General features: G+C 61.0%; 1 protein-coding gene across 1 annotated transcript; it reads left to right on the plus strand.

Annotated features, from left to right (window-relative positions):
- Positions 1-5387: 5387 nt before the first annotated feature.
- Positions 5388-14702, plus strand: FSCN1 (fascin actin-bundling protein 1). The gene is made up of 5 exons (XM_077140516.1): positions 5388-6287; positions 12595-12751; positions 12889-13010; positions 13098-13265; positions 13548-14702. Exons 1-5 carry the CDS (start codon positions 5456-5458, stop codon positions 13748-13750), a joined length of 1482 nt encoding a protein of 493 aa, XP_076996631.1. The 5' UTR covers positions 5388-5455; the 3' UTR covers positions 13751-14702.
- Positions 14703-19786: the final 5084 nt, after the last annotated feature.

The following is a 19786-nucleotide window of genomic DNA, read 5'->3' on the forward strand; positions in this document are numbered from 1 at the left end:
GGGTACAGGAGGCCAGGCTGGGCTGGGAAGCCTAGGAAAGCCCTCGCCCGGGGAGGGAGGGAGAGTGTGTGTGCGTGCACGGTTGTGTGTGCACGTGTGCGTGCATGGTTGTGTGGCCACATCACCACGGTTTGACTACTGAGGTTAGCAGTCCGAGGCCGGGGCCCACATGGGTTCCATTGCTTCCTTGCTGCGGGACTGGCCAAGTTTCTTGCCCATCTCCAAGATGGGTGGATTGATATGTTTTTTATTTTAATGCAACTTTATCGATATATATTATACAGTCACATACCATGTAATCATCAAAAGTGTGCAGTCAATGGCTCACGGTATCATCATACAGCTGTGCATGCAACATCACAACCGACTCTTTTTTTCTTTTTTGAGAAAAATAACATATATACAAAAAAGCAATACATTTCAAAGCACAGTGCAACAATTACTTGTAGAACAGATTTCAGAGTTTGGTATGGGTTACAATTCCTCAATTTTAGGTTTTTACTTCCGGCTGCTCTAAGATACTGGAGATTAAAAGAAGTATCAATCTGATGATTCAGCAATCACACTGGTTGGTTAAACTTGACCTTCTCTGTATAACTCCACCTTCTCCTTTGATCTTGCAGGTCGATGGATTTTGTATTGTTCACATGTAATGCAAAATGAACCATTTCTAAGTGTCCAAATTCAGGGGCATTTGGTGCCTTTGCTTTGCTGTCTCCCGCCTCTGTCCTGTTCCAGAACTTTCCAGTACCCCGAAGGGACTCCAGACCCATCCAGCAGCCAGGCCTCCTTTCCCTGCACCCCGTTCCTGACTGAGCTGCTGTTTCCATGTGTTTCTCTTTATGCCTCGGTCTCCTCACCTGTAAAATGGGTGGGTGGGTGGGGGGCCAGAGGGCTGGGAGGGGTTCAGCACCCTGCCTGGGGCTCTTGTGACGTCCCTGGCTTGGTGCCTTCCCCCAGCATCCTGACAGCTGCTCACCGCTCTGAATGGCCCTGGCTGCAGCCCCCCACGGAGAGAGCTGCCCCCCATCAGCCAGCCAGCACCAAGGCTGGGTGAACCGGAGGCCTCCAAGTTTGTCCGGCAGGTTTGCATTTCCTACAATTTAAATTCTGAAACTCTTCTCCCAGACACAGAAAACATTAAAGAATACCAAACCTCCCGGTGCCCTGCTCCTTTCCAGAACCATCAATCACATCGGGTGCGTTTTTTTTTTGTTTTTGCTGGGGTATTTCGATTTGAATTTTTGGTGAATGCACTTAAAAGAAAAAAACAAGACAACAACAAAAAACCCTTCTATTACGAAATTTCCAAACATTTATTCAGGTGGAAAGAATCGTGGTATTACCCGCCCCCCCCCCCTCCATGCCCACCACCCTGTCTGGAATATCTTAGGGCAGATCCCGGTCAGCAGGTGATTTCACAGGCAGATAGTTCTAGAAAGCACCCCCACTGCGTCAGGGCTGGGCCTGGGGACCTTCCGAGGCTGCCGGGCTGGGGGCCAGGGCGCCCCCCCACCCCCACCGAGGCTCAGAACCCTGGCGCGGGGTGCGGGGGTGTGGGGGTGCTGGGGTGCGGGCGGGCTGGCCAGCCCTTCCCGGTGGCCTCATTTCCCCTCCAGGGCCAGGCTGCAGGGTGCCCGGTGGCCGGGCGTGCGGGCAGCTCAGGTGGCGCCCGGCTTTCCCTGGAGCCCAGGGACACAGTGTCCGTGTCCCCAGCCTTCCCGAGGGACCCGAGGCAGGGCTGCAGAAAGGACCCGCTCAGGTGCCCTGTGTAACAGACACCCATGCACTCGGGGGACTGCAAAAGGAGGGTGCACTGGGCACAGGGGCCGGGCACGGCAGGCTTTTCGAAAATGCCCTTTTGTTAAACTCGCCTGAGACCTTGTTCCTGTATCATCTTCCCAATGATAATTGATTGTAATGAAAAAAGCCCAAAACGCTTTCCTCACCCCCGACCAAGGACCTGTGACCCTGACAGCATCCGGCGGCTTGCCCAGCCCCCCCACCCCCACCCCACCCCTGGCAGACACCCTCTTGCTGGCAGTTGCCGTGGGCCTGGGCTCCCCCTCCCCAACGTCCACCGGGAAGCAGGGCAAGCTGGCATTCCTCACATTGGCTTTGGATGGAGGAAAGAGTGAGCTCCCCGTCGCCAGAGGCATACAAGCCAAGGCTCGACAACCTTGAATTTTTCTGCGATGGGGCAAAGAGAAACTCCAAAACATGCTGGTCTGTGGCTGAGGGCTGAGTGGCTGGGAGGGGCGTCTGGCCAGAGCAGAACTAAATGTCCATCCCGGGGTCCTGCTTAAATGAATGACGCTGTATTCATGAAGTGGGCTGTCAGGCAGAATCAGCACGCAGACACAGTAAGTAAACAGAAAAAAAAAAAAAAAGCTGGGCTGAAAATACTGTTTAAAAATAGAGAGAAAAATAAAAATATATACTTGCGTTTGCTTTTCTTTACATAAAGAAAGGGCACATGAGAAACAAATATAACACGGCTACCTAATGTGGTAGGGGTAGGGATGTGGGATGGACAGAAGCCTTTTTAGAGTTTTTTGATATTTGAATTAAATGAATGTATTGTCTATTTGAAAAAAAAAAAGAACAATAAAGGCTCTATTTAGTACCACATCTGTTGATATTAACCTCAATTCTTCATGAACGGACTCCAGGCACACTACCCTCCCCCATTCCTAGCCCTACAATTTACCTGTCCCTCCCCAACACTTCAGATCTATTTTGTTCACTCGACCTTGGCTGACCTTGTCCTATGGGGAACTCCTATGTGCCCTCAAAACCCCACCTGAAAAGTCCCCTTCCGCAGGTTGCTCTATTCAGTTTTCATTTCTGTAATAACCAGGCATAGGGTTCCGGGCCTGGGACCCTGGGGGCTGGAGGAAGGCTGCTCCATCTCTCAGGGAGTGTCAAATTCCCCGACGGTGACATTCGTTACCACGGGCAGCGTGCTGGATGCTTGAAGTGTGGGCTGGCTGACCAGTGCTGGTTTGCCCGACTTTTTGCTGACCAGTGCTGGTTTGCCCGACTTTTTTAGTTTGAAAACTGAGTCCCTGTCCCAGGAACCTTCTCAGCCCCGGTTTCTGTGTGCTAGCTCCTTTAACCCTCTCCCAAGGAAGCAAACACTATTTTTATGACCCTTTTAAGATGAGAAAATCAAGGGCCAGAGACGTGCCTGCGAAGCCAGGAGGCCGGATGCGCCATCAGCCACCCCACTTTGCCAGGTCCTTTACCCAGGACACATCCCGGCCTCTGGCCTTCCTGAGCTCAAGTTAGAAACCCCCAGCCCAGCCCCCTTCCTGGCCTCCAGGATGCAGCTGTGTGGGGGCGTCCCCCATCAGCGCAGACTGATCCCAGAGGCGCTGCCTTGGCGCCCTGCTGCCCGCTGCCAGCACAGGCACCGGACCTCTGTGCCTCTGGAACTGGCCCAACGTCGGGGTTTCCGCAGGCTACGGGACCCCAGACCCTCAGACCACGCTGAGATCGAGAATTAGCATCTCTTCCAAAAGACAGGAAAGTGAGGCTCAGAGAGGTTATGTGACTTGTCCAAGGTCGCTCAGCCAGTGAATCGCTGAGTTTTAAGCCCAGCGGGTCCACAGGAGCAACTTTCTTATTTTTATTTATTTTTATTTTTTTTTTATTAATTAAAAAAAGAATTAACAAAACAATTAGAAATCATTCCAATCTACATGTACAATCAGTAATTCTTAATAACATCACATAGTTGCATATTCATCATTTCTTAGTACATTTGCATCGATTTAGAAAAAGAAATAAAAAGACAACAGAATAAGAATTAAAACAATAATAGAAAGAAAAACAAAAACAAAAACAAAAAAACAAAAAACCTGTACCTCACATGCAGCTTCATTCAGTGTTTTAACATAATTGCATTACAATTGGGTAGTATTGTGCTGTCCATTTCTGAGTTTTTATATCCAGTCCCGTTGTACAGTCTGTATCCCTTCAGGTCCAATTATCCCTTCTCTTTTTTTTTTTTCAATTAACGGAAAAAAAGAAATTAACCCAACATTTAGAGATCATACCATTTTACATATGCAATCATTAATTCTTAACATCATTACATAGATGCATGATCATCATTTCTTAGTACATATGCATTGGTTTAGAAGAACTAGCAACATAACCGAAAAAGATATAGAATGTTAATATAGAGAAAAAAATAAAAGTAATAATAGTAAAATCAAGACAAAACAAAACAAAACAAAACAAAAACCTATAGCACAGGAGCAACTTTCGATTTCCTTGGCCCTGAGGGGGGCCTGTGCTAGGGGGCTGCCCCCATCTGGGGCTCCCCAACCCGTGTGAGTCACGCCGGTGATGGTGGCATCATCCCCCCTCCCGGTCACCTCCACCTGGAGGGAGGCGCAGTACAGAGGCTGCAGCTGAGGGCAATCTGTCCATCCGCAGAGGGACTAGGCCTGGGGTGTGGACCCCTCCCCAGGCGGGGCATGGGTATTCCCCTGAGACCTTGTGGGCAGCCCGTGGTCGCGCTGGCATTCCAGGGCCTTCTTGGCATGTGGGGAATGTCCCAGAAAATCCATGCCCTTTGGAGAGGCTCAGAAAAGGGAAGTGCTCCCAGACTGGGGCTGGGGAAATCAGGGGTGTCTGTAGGGACTGTCCCCTTTGACGGAGGACGATTAATAGTTGGGGATCTTGCAGGATGGGGGGGGGTCTCTGTGTCTGGGGCTGGGGGGACGGGACACGGTAAAGTGGAAGGCACACTGGCCTTGGAACCTGGGTTCCAGGTCTGCTGGGCAAGGCTGTGCCACCCCAGAGTGGGGGGCCCTGTCTGATCCTCCTGGGAAAACGGGGACAGTAACCCCCCTGGCCTCTCCACGGCTCGGCAGGGCAGACTCGCAGGGCTGGGGACGTTGGTCATCACTCAGGCCTCTCTGGGGCAGCGGGGAGGGTTGTGCGGCCGCGAGGGGTCCCTGCCCTGGGGTGCGGGGTGGGGCAGCGCTCAGGACCTGGGGGCCAGCTGGGCGGGCCGCGGCGGCGTCTGCAGCCCCCACCCCATCGCCCCTAGGCCCCGCGGCCCCGGTCCAAAACTCGCACTCCTCCGCTGGGCTTGGGGCGGGGGCGCCCGAGGCCGGGGGTGACCTCAGGCCGCTGGGGGTGGGACAAGGCCCCGGGTGGGGAAGGGGCGGGGCGGGAGGGGGCAGGTCCGCGGCCTCCCCGCGCCGCCCCCCGGCAGGTTGGGCCGCAGAGCCGGCCGCGCCCGCGCCCCCCGCGCCCCCCATTGCCGGCGGAGGCCCGGGGCGGGCGGGGGGCGGGGCCCGGCGCCGCTGACGTCATCCCGCCTATAAAGCGCGCGGGGCGCCGCGGGCCGGCTTTGTGGAGCGCTGCGGAGGGTGCGCGCCGGGCCGCGGCCGCCGAACAAAGGAGCGGGGGCGCCGGGGGCCAGCCCGCCGCCACCATGGCCGCCAACGGCGCCGCCTCGGCCGTGCAGATCCAGTTCGGCCTCATCAACTGCGGCAACAAGTACCTGACGGCCGAGGCGTTCGGCTTCAAGGTGAACGCGTCGGCCAGCAGCCTGAAGAAGAAGCAGATCTGGACGCTGGAGCAGCCGCCCGACGAGGCGGGCAGCGCGGCCGTGTGCCTGCGCAGCCACCTGGGCCGCTACCTGGCGGCCGACAAGGACGGCAACGTGACGTGCGAGCGCGAGGCGCCGGGCCCCGACTGCCGCTTCCTCATCGTGGCGCACGACGACGGCCGCTGGTCGCTGCAGTCCGAGGCGCACCGGCGCTACTTCGGCGGCACCGAGGACCGCCTGTCGTGCTTCGCGCAGACCGTGTCGCCGGCCGAGAAGTGGAGCGTGCACATCGCCATGCACCCGCAGGTCAACATCTACAGCCTGACCCGCAAGCGCTACGCGCACCTGAGCGCGCGGCCGGCCGACGAGATCGCCGTGGACCGCGACGTGCCGTGGGGCGTCGACTCGCTCATCACGCTCGCCTTCCAGGACCAGCGCTACAGCGTGCAGACCGCCGACCACCGCTTCCTGCGCCACGACGGGCGCCTCGTGGCCCGGCCCGAGCCCGCCACCGGCTACACGCTCGAGTTCCGCTCGGGCAAGGTGGCCTTCCGCGACTGCGAGGGCCGCTACCTGGCGCCGTCGGGGCCCAGCGGCACGCTCAAGTCGGGCAAGGCCACCAAGGCGGGCAAGGACGAGCTCTTCGCCCTGGAGCAGAGCTGCGCCCAGGTCGTGCTGCAGGCGGCCAACGAGAGGAACGTGTCCACGCGCCAGGGTGAGTGGGGGACGCCGCCCGCCGCCTCGCCCCGAGCACAAAGCGCAGGCCCCCGCCCGCCCCCCGCCCCCCGCCCCCCGCGCTTTGTCGCCCGCCGCACCCCGTGCGCCCCCGCCGGGCGCGCCGGCCACCACCCCGCCCCGCGGCGGGACGTGCGCTCGGGCTGCGGGAGGAGGCGAGGAGCGGGGCTTGGGCCAGCCTCCCGCGCCGCTGCACACGCCCCCCCCGCCCCCAACCCCACGCCCGCGCTGGGGTCGCGGGGATCCCCGGTCCTTCCTGCCGCCCTCGAGTCCCCAGCCCCATCCGGGGCCCAACCCGATGCGCGCGCTTATTCCCTCGCTTCCGCTGGCTCCGCTCTTGGAGAGGGGCTCCCCTTGCCTGTTGCCTCGGGGTCTCCTCACACCCCACCCCTCCCCAGAAGGGACCTCTTCGCTCCCGCGGCAGAGGCGAGAGTGGGGCGCACCCAGGGTGCGCCCACATCCCCCGTGGAGGTGGACCGGGCCTTTGATCCCCGTGGGCTGCGCTGCCACCTCCCTGTCGACCTTGCCCTTCCCCGCCCCCTCCCGCTGCCGTGGGGGTCGGCCTCTGCTCGGGGGGAGGGGGCTCCCCGAGTGCCTGCCCTGCCCCCAGCCCCTCCCCCGGGTCTGCTCCGCGCTCCAGGCCGCGGCCTTTGTGCGCCGGGGGGCGGGCCGCCTCGACTGGGCCCTCCCTCGCCCCCTTTGTCCTGCTCTGTCTCTGCAGATGGGAAAACCAGATGCGGCGGGGGGAGGGGAGGTCCTTCGGTGGCCCGCCCAGCCGTGCCTCCCGCCCCCTCCCCGCGCCGTCCCCAGCCCCAGTGGCCGGGGTCCAGGGCCCCCCTCGTGCCGCCGCTGCCCCAGCACGGCGTGGCACGGAGGGCGGCCTGCCAGTACTCGGCCCTGCCCCCGCGGCTCCCGGCCGATGCGCTCTGCTCCCCAGCGGGAGCGGGGAGACCCCAGCCCGGCACCCCTGGGAAGCTCCCTACCCTGGACTGAACTCATCCCCAAGGGCTCCCGCGGGGAACCAGCGGCTGCAACCCGATCCCTCCTCTTCAGGGCCTCCCGCTGGCCTGGCCATTTCCGACCCACCTGACCCTTTCCTTTTAGACCCTCCCAGAATGCTGTTAGTCTTCCTTCTGCTTCTCTCTTCCCTTGCGAGTCCGCATGGAGGGGACTCGGGGGGGGGGGGGGGGGGGGGGGTCTTGCTACTTAGATGGGATGTTGGACCCCACCCAGGGAGAAAGCTGGTGGGAGCCGGTCTGTGAGGAGGGAGGCTTCCTGGGGGCCGCCTTCCTGCATGTCCACACTGCAGAGGGGGTGCTGCCCCACCCAGCTCCCTGCCCCCACCCAGCCAGCCCATCTGGAGTATCCATAGGCCCCAGTGGCAGTCGGGTGGAGGTGGAGTCTGGATTGAGGAGGTGGACTGCATCACTTCCCTTCCATCTTACAAAGGAGCAGGTCAGGGCCCAGAGAGGGAAAGTGTCTTGCCTGAGGTCACACAGCAAGCAAACAGCTTGTGAAACTGGGTCTGTTTGACTCCAGAATGGGCTCTTATCCTGCCCCACAGATGCCGCCCAGCCAGCCACAGACTTTCCTCCCAGCCCCGTGGCCATGTCAGCTGGGCTGGGCGCTGAGGTCAGTGGGTCTCTCTCTGGGGATCCCACAGTGCTGGGTAGGGTGGACCTGCTCAGCGTGAGCCCCAGCTCGGGGAGACCCGTGGGGCAAGGTGACCATGCGGTGTGTGCGCCTTCCCTGGTGGGGCTTGTATTCCCATCCGGACATTGTCAAAATCCCAGAAATGTCAAGCAAAGGACAGGGGTAAAGGAAGCACTTCAGGGCCCCAGTGTAAATGGAACTGGGGGGTGGTCCTTTCTGAGGAGCACCTTTGAGCAGTCCTGAAGAATGGAAAGAAGGTAGCCTGTGGTGGGTGTGTGGAAGTGTCCCAGGCAGACTGAAGGCACATGCAAAGGCCCTGAGGCAGGGGGTGCAGAGGAAGCCCAGTGTGTCTGGAAAGAAGCGGGTGAGGCTGGGAGATGGGGTGGAAAGGCCAGCAGGCCTGCGGGCCCAGGCTCATCCTGGGCCTTCCCCGGGGAAGGGTGGTGGGAGCAGGTGGCCCTGACTCTGGGGCCACAGCAGGAGCAAAGGGAGCCTGAGGGTGCTCTTGACAGCGGGGCTGGCGAGTCTGGGCAACTGCGTCCCCATCAGTCTGGTCTGGGAGCGTCAGGGCTGATTCAGGCTGAGGGGGCAGGAGGAGCCGGAACTCCTGAGTTTGCTCATCTTTGAGTTTAAGAGGCTTTGGACCAGAGTCCCCTGGGGGAGGGGCTTTGGGGGGGGTCACGGCTGGGACTCAGATTTTGGGCTTCTCTTCTTGTCCCCTAGCAGCTGTCCCAGCCTTCTGGGGTGGGGTGGAGTGTGCCTGGAGGTTCCCAGACCTGCAGGGAGTCAGCCCGAGGGGACCTGGGCCATTGTAGGGGCAGGGGGTGGGGTGGGCACGTGTCTGCAGAGGCCATTTTGGACAGGCCTGCGTGGCAGGGAGGTGGGGTCTGTGCTCTCACAGAGGCCAGGCCAGGAAGGAGGAGGTTCTTGGGGCTCAGCCCAACGGCAGGAAGGGATGTGAATCATCCCTGCAGGCGTGCACCGGCGGGTTGCTGCCTGCTGGAGCTGCAGTCTGCTTTCCAGTCTCAGTTTCCCTGTCTGTGGAGTGCAGTCCTCAGGGTCTTAGAGCCAGGCTTTGCAGCTGGGGCTGCCTGCAGAGGGTAGGGTCCCTGGTGTTCTGAGAGGGCATGTGCCCCTCCTGTGCCCCCCAAGTGAAAGGACAATAGCTGGGCAGGGGCTGGAGGGTGGGTGGTAAGGCTGCTGAGCTAGCGTCCCTCGTCCTTCCATGCTGTCCTCCCTGGATGGTGTCTCTTCGGGATTCTTCCCTCACCCTGGCTCCTGCCAGGCCCTGGGGAGTGCCGTAACACGTTTCTCACGCTGTCTCACAGCTGTCAGAGCTGTCTCCTGCTAGGTTCCTCACCCTGGGTGCCCCATGCCCCACCCAGGACCTGGCTTGGAGCCTGGCTCAGGAAATGCCCTGTCCCTGCCACTTGTAGTCTCATTTGGTGAAAGGGTCAGGTTGGGCTTTGCAGGGTGTGTAGGAGTTCTCCTGATGATTCAGGACATTCCAGGCCCAGGGCTTGTGAAAGAACAGGCTTTAATGTAGTCACGTATAGCAAGAGCTGACTGGAAATGGGGAAGTGAGCTGAAGCCACAGATGATTCCATCCCCCAGGTGGGATGGGGGTGGTGATGCAGCTTTTGGACAAGCCCAGGGGAATTTGGGAGCTGCTGAGGCACAGTCTTGGCCAACTTAAGGCCTCTGAGGGTGATGGGAGAGCCATGGAGGGTTTTAGGGGGAAGCAGGGGGCAGGTGGGCGGTACCCACTCTGGCCACCCATGAAGCTGCTCACAGGAAGGAAACCGGGAAGGCAGCACTGGGAGCAGGGCAGGCGAGGGTGGGGGTGCCTGCTGTTCTCGTTGCCATGGCTCCCGCTAAGGCTCTCTGGAGGGAGGTGGGAGCTGGGCTGGTGGGTGCAGTTGGGGAGCCTCCGCCCGTCCTGGCTCCCCAGGGCTTCTGTGGGCCTGTGACTCAGGTTTTCTCTGCTGCTGTTGGCGGAAAGAAAAATGCTGAAGAAAACCCTGTTCCCATGGTAACGCAGCTCTAATTAGAGACTCCAAGGCCAAGTGGGGCCCTTCCCATCTGGGCAGGGCCTGGGAGCCAAGAGGGGCCTGCAGGATTGGGGGGCAGCCCCCCCTTCTCTCCACTCCTTCCTGTTGGGGTGGGAAGAGCTTGTGTCTCCTTGGCACCTGGATCTTTTGTACAGGTGGGGAAACTGAGGCCCCGTGAGCTTGAAGACACGTGCCTCCGGGTGCCTGGCTCCCTCTTTGGATACCTGACTGGTATCCAAACCAGGTCTAGACTGGACACAGCCAGGCCGATGGGATTACTGAGCAAATCATGGTTGCAGCGTGGTCCTGGGAGGGCCGGGAGCCCTGCTGAGCCACGCTTTCTTCCGTGGCCAGAGAGGAGATGTTGGGAGTAGTTTTGTGAAGCTGCTCTGAGAATGAGGGCCCGTGTGTGTCAAGCCCACCGGCTGCCCCTGGTTAAATGCTCAGTAGCCATTATTCTCGCGGACTGAGGAAGGAGCTGCTGTCTTCCTGCCTGTGTTCTCAGGCGGGCTGGTAAGCGCCATATTTATTTGCAAGGCTGGGTTAGGGTAAGTGGGATCCCTGTCTGTCCGTTGTGCTGCTGGGGTAGGTCTGTTCCCTTGGTTCCGGCCTGTCAGCTAGTCCCTTGTGGCACCCACCAGGGTGGGTGGCAGCCCTGCTGGACCCTAGAAGGGTGGGGCCCTTCTGGGCAGAATTGGGGGTGGGTGCCGTGAGGGCGCCTGGTCTGAGGAGGGGGCTGCTCTCCAGTGGTTCCTGGTGGCCGAGGAGGTGGGACGGGGGCCCCCATCTCTAGATCCTCTGGCTGAGTGGCCTTAGGATGTTCTGTTCCTGGGGTGACCACCCGCCCATGCCTGCTGGCCCTCATCCTGGCCCAGTGCTTTGCGGGGGGTGGTGGCAGAGAGCGCGCGCCCTGGGCCCGGGCAGTGGGACTGCAGGGGAGCTGGGCTCAGGGCCCGGGGCAGGGCCACAGAGGGGCACATGCACAGTTCCATAGGCGGAGAGAGGGCGAGTCTGCCCACCTCCCTCCTGAGAAGGCAAGGACGCCCCCCTCTCAGCCTCCGTCTCCCTCTTTGTGAAGTGGGGACCCGAGATTGAGTCAGGAAAGAGCTAGCATTCCTTGGAACCGCAGAGTGACAGCCGAGGGACAGAAGATGAGTCCTTGGGGGTGTGGGCTCGGGAGGGGTTTCACACCTGGCTGCACTGCCTGCCTGCCTCAGTTTCCTCCTGTGAAGTGACCCTTGGCCCTGATGACAAGGCACTCACAAAGCCCCGAGTCCTGCTGGCCGATGGCGCTGAGCATGCTGATGTCCCAGCCACGGCGGTGCCCAGAGTCCAGGACCCCCTACCCTTGCAGGTGTCACGTGCACACACCCGCATGCGCACAAGTGTGGCTGCAAACCCAGGGGCTTCCTGTCCCCTAGCCCAACTTTTGTCTCTGTGAGTTGCTTATTCTAGATTTTTCAGAGGCGGAATGGCACAGTAGCTGTCCCATTGTGTCTGTTTCTTTCCGTGGACCTGGTGTCCCCAAGGTTGACCCATGTTGTCAGCTGGGTCAGAACTTTTCTTTTTATGGCTGGGTGACATCCCACCGTGGCGAGACCCTACTGTGTAGATTCCTCATCGGGTGGGCAGCATGCAGTCTTACTATGGCGTCTTACCAGTGGTAGTTTAGCAATTTGGACACTTCTGTTAAGATATTTGCAGGAAAAACGGGTTTGCATTTCGAGAGGACACATCACACGCACACCTGTGGGTAAAGGAAAAGTCCATGCAGGGACCTGGGAAAAGCCTAGAAGGGCGCGTTCTCTGTGGTTGGCAGTGGTGTCTGCGGTGGGGTGGGGGTGGAAATATGTGCCACCATTTTTGTGCTTCTCTGAGTTCTCCAAATTTTCTGAAAGGAGCACGTGCCATCGTATACTTTGCTGTTTTCACTTTTGCACGTGCATTGACGCCGAACCCCGGCTGCAAGTCTCTGCGCCACCTGCTGCCTTCCTCCCCTTCTTCATCTTTTTAGTTGTGTTTAAAGCCAGTCACCGACATCCTGTCATTTGTTCCCGGATCCTTCCGTATGTGCCCTTTAAAAAAGGAGGCCGTTTCCTTATGTAACCACACAGTTTCAAATCCTTAGCGTCTCACCCCAGGCTGTGCTCGCATGCTCCCGACTGGCTCGAGAATGCCTGCTTTTGTCGGTTTGTTTTCCGGCGGTAACATGTACATAACAAAAAAACTGTCATTTTAACCACTGATGAGTGTCTAATTCAGGGCGTTTATTATGCTCACAACATTGCACAGCCGTCACCACCACTTCCCATCCCCCCAGTGGAAAGGGGAATGGCCTTTTGCAGTTGTTGTGTGCAGAGGTCGTGTAATCAGAGGAAGGGACGTGGAAACGGAGCCGGCTGTGCCCATCCTGTCCTGCCCTGTCCTGCCTGGGCTTTGCCCGCTGCTGCCCCTGGCGTGGAGGCCGGGGGTCCGGGCAGCCCTGGGGTGGGGTGGGGCCCCAGGGGCTCCCAGCCCCTCGTGTGTGGGCCAGCCAGAAGTGGGGTGCGGGGACCCCGTGCCACCTCCCGGCTCTCTCTGCAGGCATGGACCTGTCGGCCAACCAGGACGAGGAGACCGACCAGGAGACATTCCAGCTGGAGATCGACCGGGACACCAAAAAGTGTGCCTTCCGCACCCACACCGGCAAGTACTGGACGCTGGCGGCCACCGGCGGGGTGCAGTCCACCGCCTCCAGCAAGTGAGTGCTGCCCCCGCACCCCAGCGCGTGCCCCCCCCCCCCCCCCCCCCCCCCCCCCCCGCTCCCTCGGCTGGCGTGGCCGGGGCCTCGGGGCCTGACGCGCTCCCTGTCGCCTCCCCCTGCGCCCCCTACCCCAGGAACGCCAGCTGCTACTTTGACATCGAGTGGCGTGAGCGACGCATCACACTGCGCGCCTCCAACGGCAAGTTCGTGACGGCCAAGAAAAACGGGCAGCTGGCGGCCTCGGTGGAGACGGCAGGTACCCCCCGCGCACCCCATGGGGCCGCAGCGCGAGCTCCCCCCCACGCCCCTCCCCCTCTGACCGAGCCCCTCTTCCCGGGGACAGGGGACGCCGAGCTCTTCCTCATGAAACTCATCAACCGGCCCATCATCGTGCTGCGCGGGGAGCACGGCTTCATCGGCGGCCGCCGGCTCACGGGCACCCTGGACGCCAACCGCTCCAGCTATGACGTCTTCCAGCTCGAGTTCAACGACGGCGCCTACAACATCAGAGGCAGGTGGCGCCCCGGGGGTGGGGGTAGGGGCGGGTCGCCTGTCCCCGACAGCCCCGAGAGTTGGTGTCGAGTCAGCACATTGTCACCTTTGTCACGCGATGTTGATTGTCGTCACGCACGTGCCGCACGGAGTCTCCCGTCCCCCCTGCTCTTCCAGGGCACGGCCCCCTGCTGCCGTCACCCACCCTGGTCCGTCCTGGCTCCCCGAGGGCGGGCAGGCCGGTGGGCTGGGCCCCAGGTGGCCCTGATGACAGTGGGTGTCCCCCCCTCCCCCCCCCCAGACTCCACGGGCAAGTACTGGACAGTGGGCGGCGACTCGTCGGTCACCAGCAGCAGCGACACCCCCGTGGACTTCTTCTTCGAGTTCTGTGACTACAACAAGGTGGCCATCAAGGCGGGCGGCCGCTACCTGAAAGGGGACCACGCGGGGGTCCTGAAGGCTTGTGCCGAGGCCATCGACCCCGCCTCGCTCTGGGAGTACTAGGGTCCCCCCCGCCCTGCCCCCTGCCCCGCTCGCTCTCCACCGGGGAGGGGGGACAGGGGCTCCCGGGGGGGGGGCAGCCTACCCCCCACCCTGCTTCTCCAACTGGAAACCCCAGAGTTAACGGTGCCCCCCGTCCCCCATCACCCCTTGGGCCCCCTCTGCGGCCCGGTCATCTGAGGACGCGAGGGACCTCGGCCCCTCTGCCCTCCGCTGCCCGGGGGTGAGGCTGGAACCCTTTCTTCTGACCTCAGACGACTCTGAGCCTTATTTCCCCGGAAGTGGCCAAGGAGAAGTGGGTGGCTCGGAGGGGACCTTCCGGAGTCCCCCCAGCAAGGTGGCGGGATGGAAGCAGCGTCTCCCCGCGCTGTGCTGCTTGTGCCCGGGCGGCTTGCCCCTCTGACCACCGGCTGTCCCTTCTTCCCTTCCTTCCCCCATCCTGGCCTGACTGGAAGCAGAAAATGACCAAATCAGTATTTTTTTTTAAGTGGAGTTTTGCCGGAGGCGCCCCGGCAAGACCGGCTGTGGCGGTGAGCTGTCTTCACAGAGCCTCGGGGGCCCCTGCCCACTTCCCCAGGGAGCTCGCATCTCAGCTTCCCCTCCCTGCTCCCCTCCTGCTCGTGGCCTGGTGCCCTCCTCCTTCCTGCACACCCTGGACCTGCCTGGGTCCCTGGGGGGTGCCGGGCCCTGCCCTGTCTCCTCGCCATTGCCCCCGTCCTCCATCCCTGGCGTGACTGGTGCTCCACCTTGAACTGGAACCCCAGCCAGGGAGCCCTGGGGTGAGCTGCCTGGTGCCCCCACTCTCCACCCTGGGCTCCCCCACCGCCCACTGCTGTCCATCTCACTTTGGTGCCCTTGGTCTTTTATTTTTTGTAAGTGTCATTTGTATAACTCGAAATGCCCATGATCGTAGCTTCAAACTGGAAAGAGCAAAATAAAATAACGCAAGTCTGCAGCGCTGGAGCCCCTTTCTGCATGTGCCTTGGGGTCGAACGTGGCCCTGGGGGTGGCAGGAGCTGGTGGGGAGGAAGACCTGGGCTCCCATCACTGGTGGCCCAGACCCCTGCAGGGGGTGGGGGCAGGTAAGGCTCTGGAGCGGGGTTGCAGCTTGTCTGCTCTGAGCCGTGGGTGGCCCGCCCGCAGCAGCATTTGGGGGCACTCCATGTACAGCCTGCCTGTCTGGATGTTGCATGAAGCTCACATGCCAGCAGCGCGCACTCAGGCAGGGACATTGGTACCCTCCCTTCCCTCTCCCTTTTTTCCCACATTGCATGTGCATTGCGGGTGCCTCAGGCCGCCCGCACCCGGGAGCAGCAGCTCCTTTGGGTTGGATTTGGGGTGTGATGCGACTTAATGGGATAGCGCATGTTGGGGGAATATGGAATCCAGGCCTGGTGGGCCTCTTCGTCAATCCTGGGCACTCTCCTGGCAGAGGAGGGACTGGAGGACGTTCCCAGCAGGGGAGGTCTGGATTCTGGGCCCAACCTGAGCTGTTTACCCCCCAGAGACCACAGGAGGGGCAGGCACTGGGCGGGACCCTTCTGTATAACTGCTAATCCCAGAGTTTCCCGATGCTCCCTTTTTGCTGAGGAGGAGACTGAGGTTCAGGGTGGCAAGCCACCTACTTGAGGGGTGGGACCAGGACTTAGCAGGTGACCAACAACCGGGTGGAGATGAAGAGGAAGGCCAGCCGCCGGGCTCTCCCCGCCGGGCTCTCCCCACGCCCCGGCCCAGCCCAGAGGGGCCGCAGGCCGGACCGCGCTCCCCGCGCGGCTGTCTTTGCGCACGTGGGGGCGAGGCCGCTGGCGGCGCTGATTGGCTACTGATGACGCAACGGGAGTGTCTGGGATGTGATTGGTGGCCCCTTGGGGCAGGGGCCCCGAGATTGACAGGGGCAGATGATGGCCACAAAGGAGGCTATGGGGCCCCGGCAGGGTACCCAGGGTACCCGCAGCCAGGCCTTCCCCCTCCCCCATTAAAGCCATGCTGGGAGCCAGAATAATCGCAAACGCACGGAAGGAACGGATTAATCATCCGGGATAAAATCTTCCATGCGGGGGTGGGGTGGGCGTGGGGGGAGGGCGCGCTGGAGGGGATGCTCGTGTCGGGGGTGTGGGGTGCCCCACCCCGGGCGGTTGGCCATTCCTGGTAGGCGAGACCACGTGTACATGCGGACATGCACACAAGCCACCCAGGCACATATACGTGACGTGCACACATGCAGTCGTGTGTGTGTACTGAGGCACGCACGGACATGAGCACATGCAGATATAGACGGGTACACAGATACAAACGTGCAACATGCACTGCGCGTGCACACAGAGATGCACACACAGCCCTGAGCACAGCTGGTGCACGCAGACCACTCCCCAGAATGAAGGAGCTCTGGTCACTGCTGCTCAGCTGGCGCGTGCCTCTGCCGGGCCTTGTCGCGCCTGGAGGGCCCCCATCCCCCTCACTCCCTGCAGACTGATCCGATGCCCCTCCGTCTGCTCCAGCTGGGTCACAGACCCCCAGGATCCCAGAACAATAAGGGTGGGTTCCCCCAAAGCCTACCACAGGGCACAGGAGAAGGCAAGAGTCCAACCTCTCATTGCTCAGGTGGGTAAACTGAGGTTCAGGGGGTGGCCAGGGAGGCTAGGCAGGAGCAGTTGGTGCTCAGTTATGGTCAGTGTTAACTGTGAGCCCAAAAGATAATGATTTGAGGACAAAAGTCCAGTTAAAAGCGTTAGAAAGAAGAAAGAAAGACGCGGGGCCTTCCCTCGGGTGAGCCCTTCCCTGCTCACCTCTTTGGTGTGGGTGGGGTCCGGGCAGGGTCAGGAATAGCGCAGAGGCCAGACAGGTATGGGCAGGCATGGACAGGTGTGGGCAGGCATGGACAGGTGTGGGCAGGTATGAGCAGGCAGCCAGGTGTGGACAGGTGTGAGCAGCTAGGGATAGGCCCAGAGATGTGTGGGCAAGTGTGGGCAGGCGTGGGCAGGTGTGGACAGCCAGGTGTGCAGAAACGTAGACAGGTATTGGGCAGGAATGGGCAGGTATGGGCAGGTGTATGGAGGTGTAGGCAGATGCACACAGATATGGCAGGTGTGGGCAGGGGTGAGCAGGTGTGGGCTGCAGTGGGGAGGCAGGGGAAGGACAGGGCAGGTGTGGGCAGGTGTGGGTGGGTGTGTCAGGCTGTAGTGCCCAGCCCTGGGCCCTCCACTCGAGTCTGCCTTGGGATGGGCCGGTGAGCCCTGCTGGGGGTGTGTGAACCCTAGGAGGCTCCCTCTGGTGAGAGGGGCCTCTGAGCTCCCCCAGTGCCTCTCCACGGGATCCCTGCTCTTGCCTGCTGCCCTCTCTGGCTTTTCCCCCATGCTGTCCTTGGGCGATGCCCCCAACCAGCCCTGGCCCCCTTCCTCCAGGCAGGAGTGGCCTCTCCCAGGATTGGCTGGGGTGACAGCTGGCCCCACACTTCAAAAGTTTAGTGCTTTTCCCTTGGGTGATGACCTTTGGGGTCCATAATTTCCCCAGAAGCGTCAGGGGATGGGGCAGCAAGGGGAGCCCCACTCTCTGCTTTAAGACTCCCCAGGGACCCTCTGGCCTCAGCTGTCCTCCCCCCACACACACTGGGCACTAGGAGAGGGGAACAGATGGGGTGTCTTGGGGCAGAGGAAGGTCTGGGGGAAGGATCCAGGCCTGGCAGGGGTGGGCGGGCGACCATGTGGCCTGAAACCCGAGCTGCTTAACTTAGGGGCCAGGGCCGCCCCCACGTGTGAATCACTGAGGGGAAGGAGCCTTGGCCGCGGGCAGTGGCGCGGGGCCGCACTCCTCTCCCCTCTCCCTGGGACCCAGGCCTGACCCCCAGGGGGAAGGGGCAAAGCAAACCCACCTTCCAGGGACCCCCAACCAGGCCAGGCCCCAGGCAGACTATGGAAGGGTTACTTTCCTATTCCTATTTTTAAAGCTATGAAGGGTACAAAATCAAAGGGGACCAAAGATAAAAAAAGACTGCGCTGTGCCTCCGCCGGGCCTCCCCCTGGAAGTGGCACCATTAACAGGCTCTTATACCGCCCCCCCAACCCGAAAATTTTTCTTTTTTATTTAAGGAATTACCCTGCAGCTCTTGCTCTCAGCTGCGCAAATGACTCATTTCGTCTTCAGAACCGCGCTGGGTGCTGGGGGCTGGGTGCTGTGCTCCCCACAGTCTGGTGAGGAAATCGAGGCACAGAGAGGTTGAGCAACTTGCTCAAGGTCACACAGCTAGTTAGGGTGGAGCCTGGGTTTACAACTGAAAACAGAGACCGCCCCTTCAAGCACACACACATACGCACATGCACACACACACACACATGCCCGTACGCACACACATACACACGCGCAGGGTTGGGGTCCACAGAAAAGGCCCGAGGCCAGGCGATGCCATTAAAAAATGCAGTGGGGTGGGGCCGGCCGGAGCGGGGCCCTGTGGGGCCTCTGGGAGACGCGGGACAAATGGCCCAACAGGGCTCCCTCCACCCGCGGCGGGGGCAGTTTCCTGGACTGTGACCCCCTGCGTGGGGTGGGGTAAAGTGGGATCCCGCTCCCAGGCAGAGGGCAGAGGGCAGAGGGCGTGGGGCTGCAAAGCTGCTCTCCACCTGGACGGGGGTTCTGAGGGGCCCCCCTTGGGGCGAGGGGTGGGGGCGCTGACACCGCGTGTGATGCCCCCTCTGACCACAGCCCTTGTTCTGTGTTTTCCCACAAACGGCCTGGTGGGTGACAGTAAGGCATCTGGCCTCACCCTTTGCTATCCCTGGGACCCCACCCTCCTATACCCCCGCCCCGAACCCCAAAACTGCACCTGAGAGGGTATGCTGACCAGGTGACTGGGGGTGCAGCCGCTCTGGAAAGACCCCTTCCTGGGCTGGGCTGGAGGCTGAGCTCAACCCCTGGGTGATTCCAGCACCCCATAAGGGCTCGGAGAGCTGCCCCCTGTGCCCGGGGGGGGGGGGGGCAGCGACCGGCCTGGGGGGGAAGGAAGCTGCCCCTGGGCCCTCCCAAGCTGGCCCTCTCCCGCCTCTCCTTCTGGCTCCTCAGGGTGTCCCTTGGCTAGGAGAAAGTATCGTCCTAAATGCAGTGTGCCCCGAGTTCTGTGACTCCTTCTGGTGAGTTTGGAAACTGAGAGGGTAGGGGGACCCCCGATTTGGAGGCAGCTGGCCAGAAGTGTGGGTGCCCCTGGGGACTCCTGAGCTCGCCTGCCAAGTCCCATCTAAGTGGAGGTCATGTGCTACGTATTTCACTGCAGTGAAATGTCACCTGTCCAGTGTCCTTCTCTGTATGGACAGGCTTCTCCGTCTCTGTCAGCAGCAGCGTGGCACTGGCTCTATGACGTCCCCGCTCATCCACCGTCCCCACCACCCGACATTTGCGTCACCTCTCGATTTGCAGACACTCTTGGAAGAAACGTCTCTGAAAGAGGCTCCCGGAAGGACAATCCTGGGCCACCTGACATTCTGAGGTCCCAAGGACGCCCGGCCACGCTCCCCAGTACCGGGCGTAAAGGCGCGAGCAGGAGCCCTGTGCCCGGTCAGGAGGTGAAGCCCTGTGTCCTGCTCAATGACCGTGTCGTGCTGGCGAGGCCATGTGGTGGGAGAGGGGGCCCGGCCTGGGGCTCACCAGCCTACCGTGTGTGCCCGCCACTGAGGCAGGGGGACTGGCCCTGCCGGGAAGGGCCCCTGAACTCGAGCTGTGACCCTGAGCCTGGCTCTCACTTCATTTATAAAATAGAGGCATGAGGGCGGGCAATGGTCGCTCAGTGGCAGAGTTCTCCCCTGCCATGCCGGAGGCCCAGGTTGGGTTCCCAGGGCCTGCCCACGTAAAAACAAACAAAAACAAACAAAACAAAACCAAATAAAAAAATAGAGGCATGAAAGGCAATCCCTGATCCCAACGTGGCCCCCGCAAACAGGGAGGGCATGGGGCCACCCCTGGCATTTCTGACTTGGGCCGTCGATGTGCTGGTCCTTTGCAATGTGGCTCCCGGCTGGAAGGAGACCAGCACAGGGCAGCAACCAGACTGCCCCC

The sequence above is a fragment of the Tamandua tetradactyla genome, chromosome 23 (genome assembly GCF_023851605.1).
Source record: "Tamandua tetradactyla isolate mTamTet1 chromosome 23, mTamTet1.pri, whole genome shotgun sequence".
Classification (NCBI taxonomy): Eukaryota; Metazoa; Chordata; class Mammalia; order Pilosa; family Myrmecophagidae; genus Tamandua; species Tamandua tetradactyla.

Coding starts and splice junctions, on each gene's coding strand:
- FSCN1 (XM_077140516.1), top strand. CDS start 5,456: ATGGCCGCCAACGGCGCCGCCTCGGCCGTGCAGATCCAGTTCGGCCTC. Junction 6,288..12,594: donor GAACGTGTCCACGCGCCAGG/GTGAGTGGGGGA, acceptor CTCTCTCTGCAG/GCATGGACCTGTCGGCCAAC. Junction 13,011..13,097: donor GGCCTCGGTGGAGACGGCAG/GTACCCCCCGCG, acceptor TCCCGGGGACAG/GGGACGCCGAGCTCTTCCTC.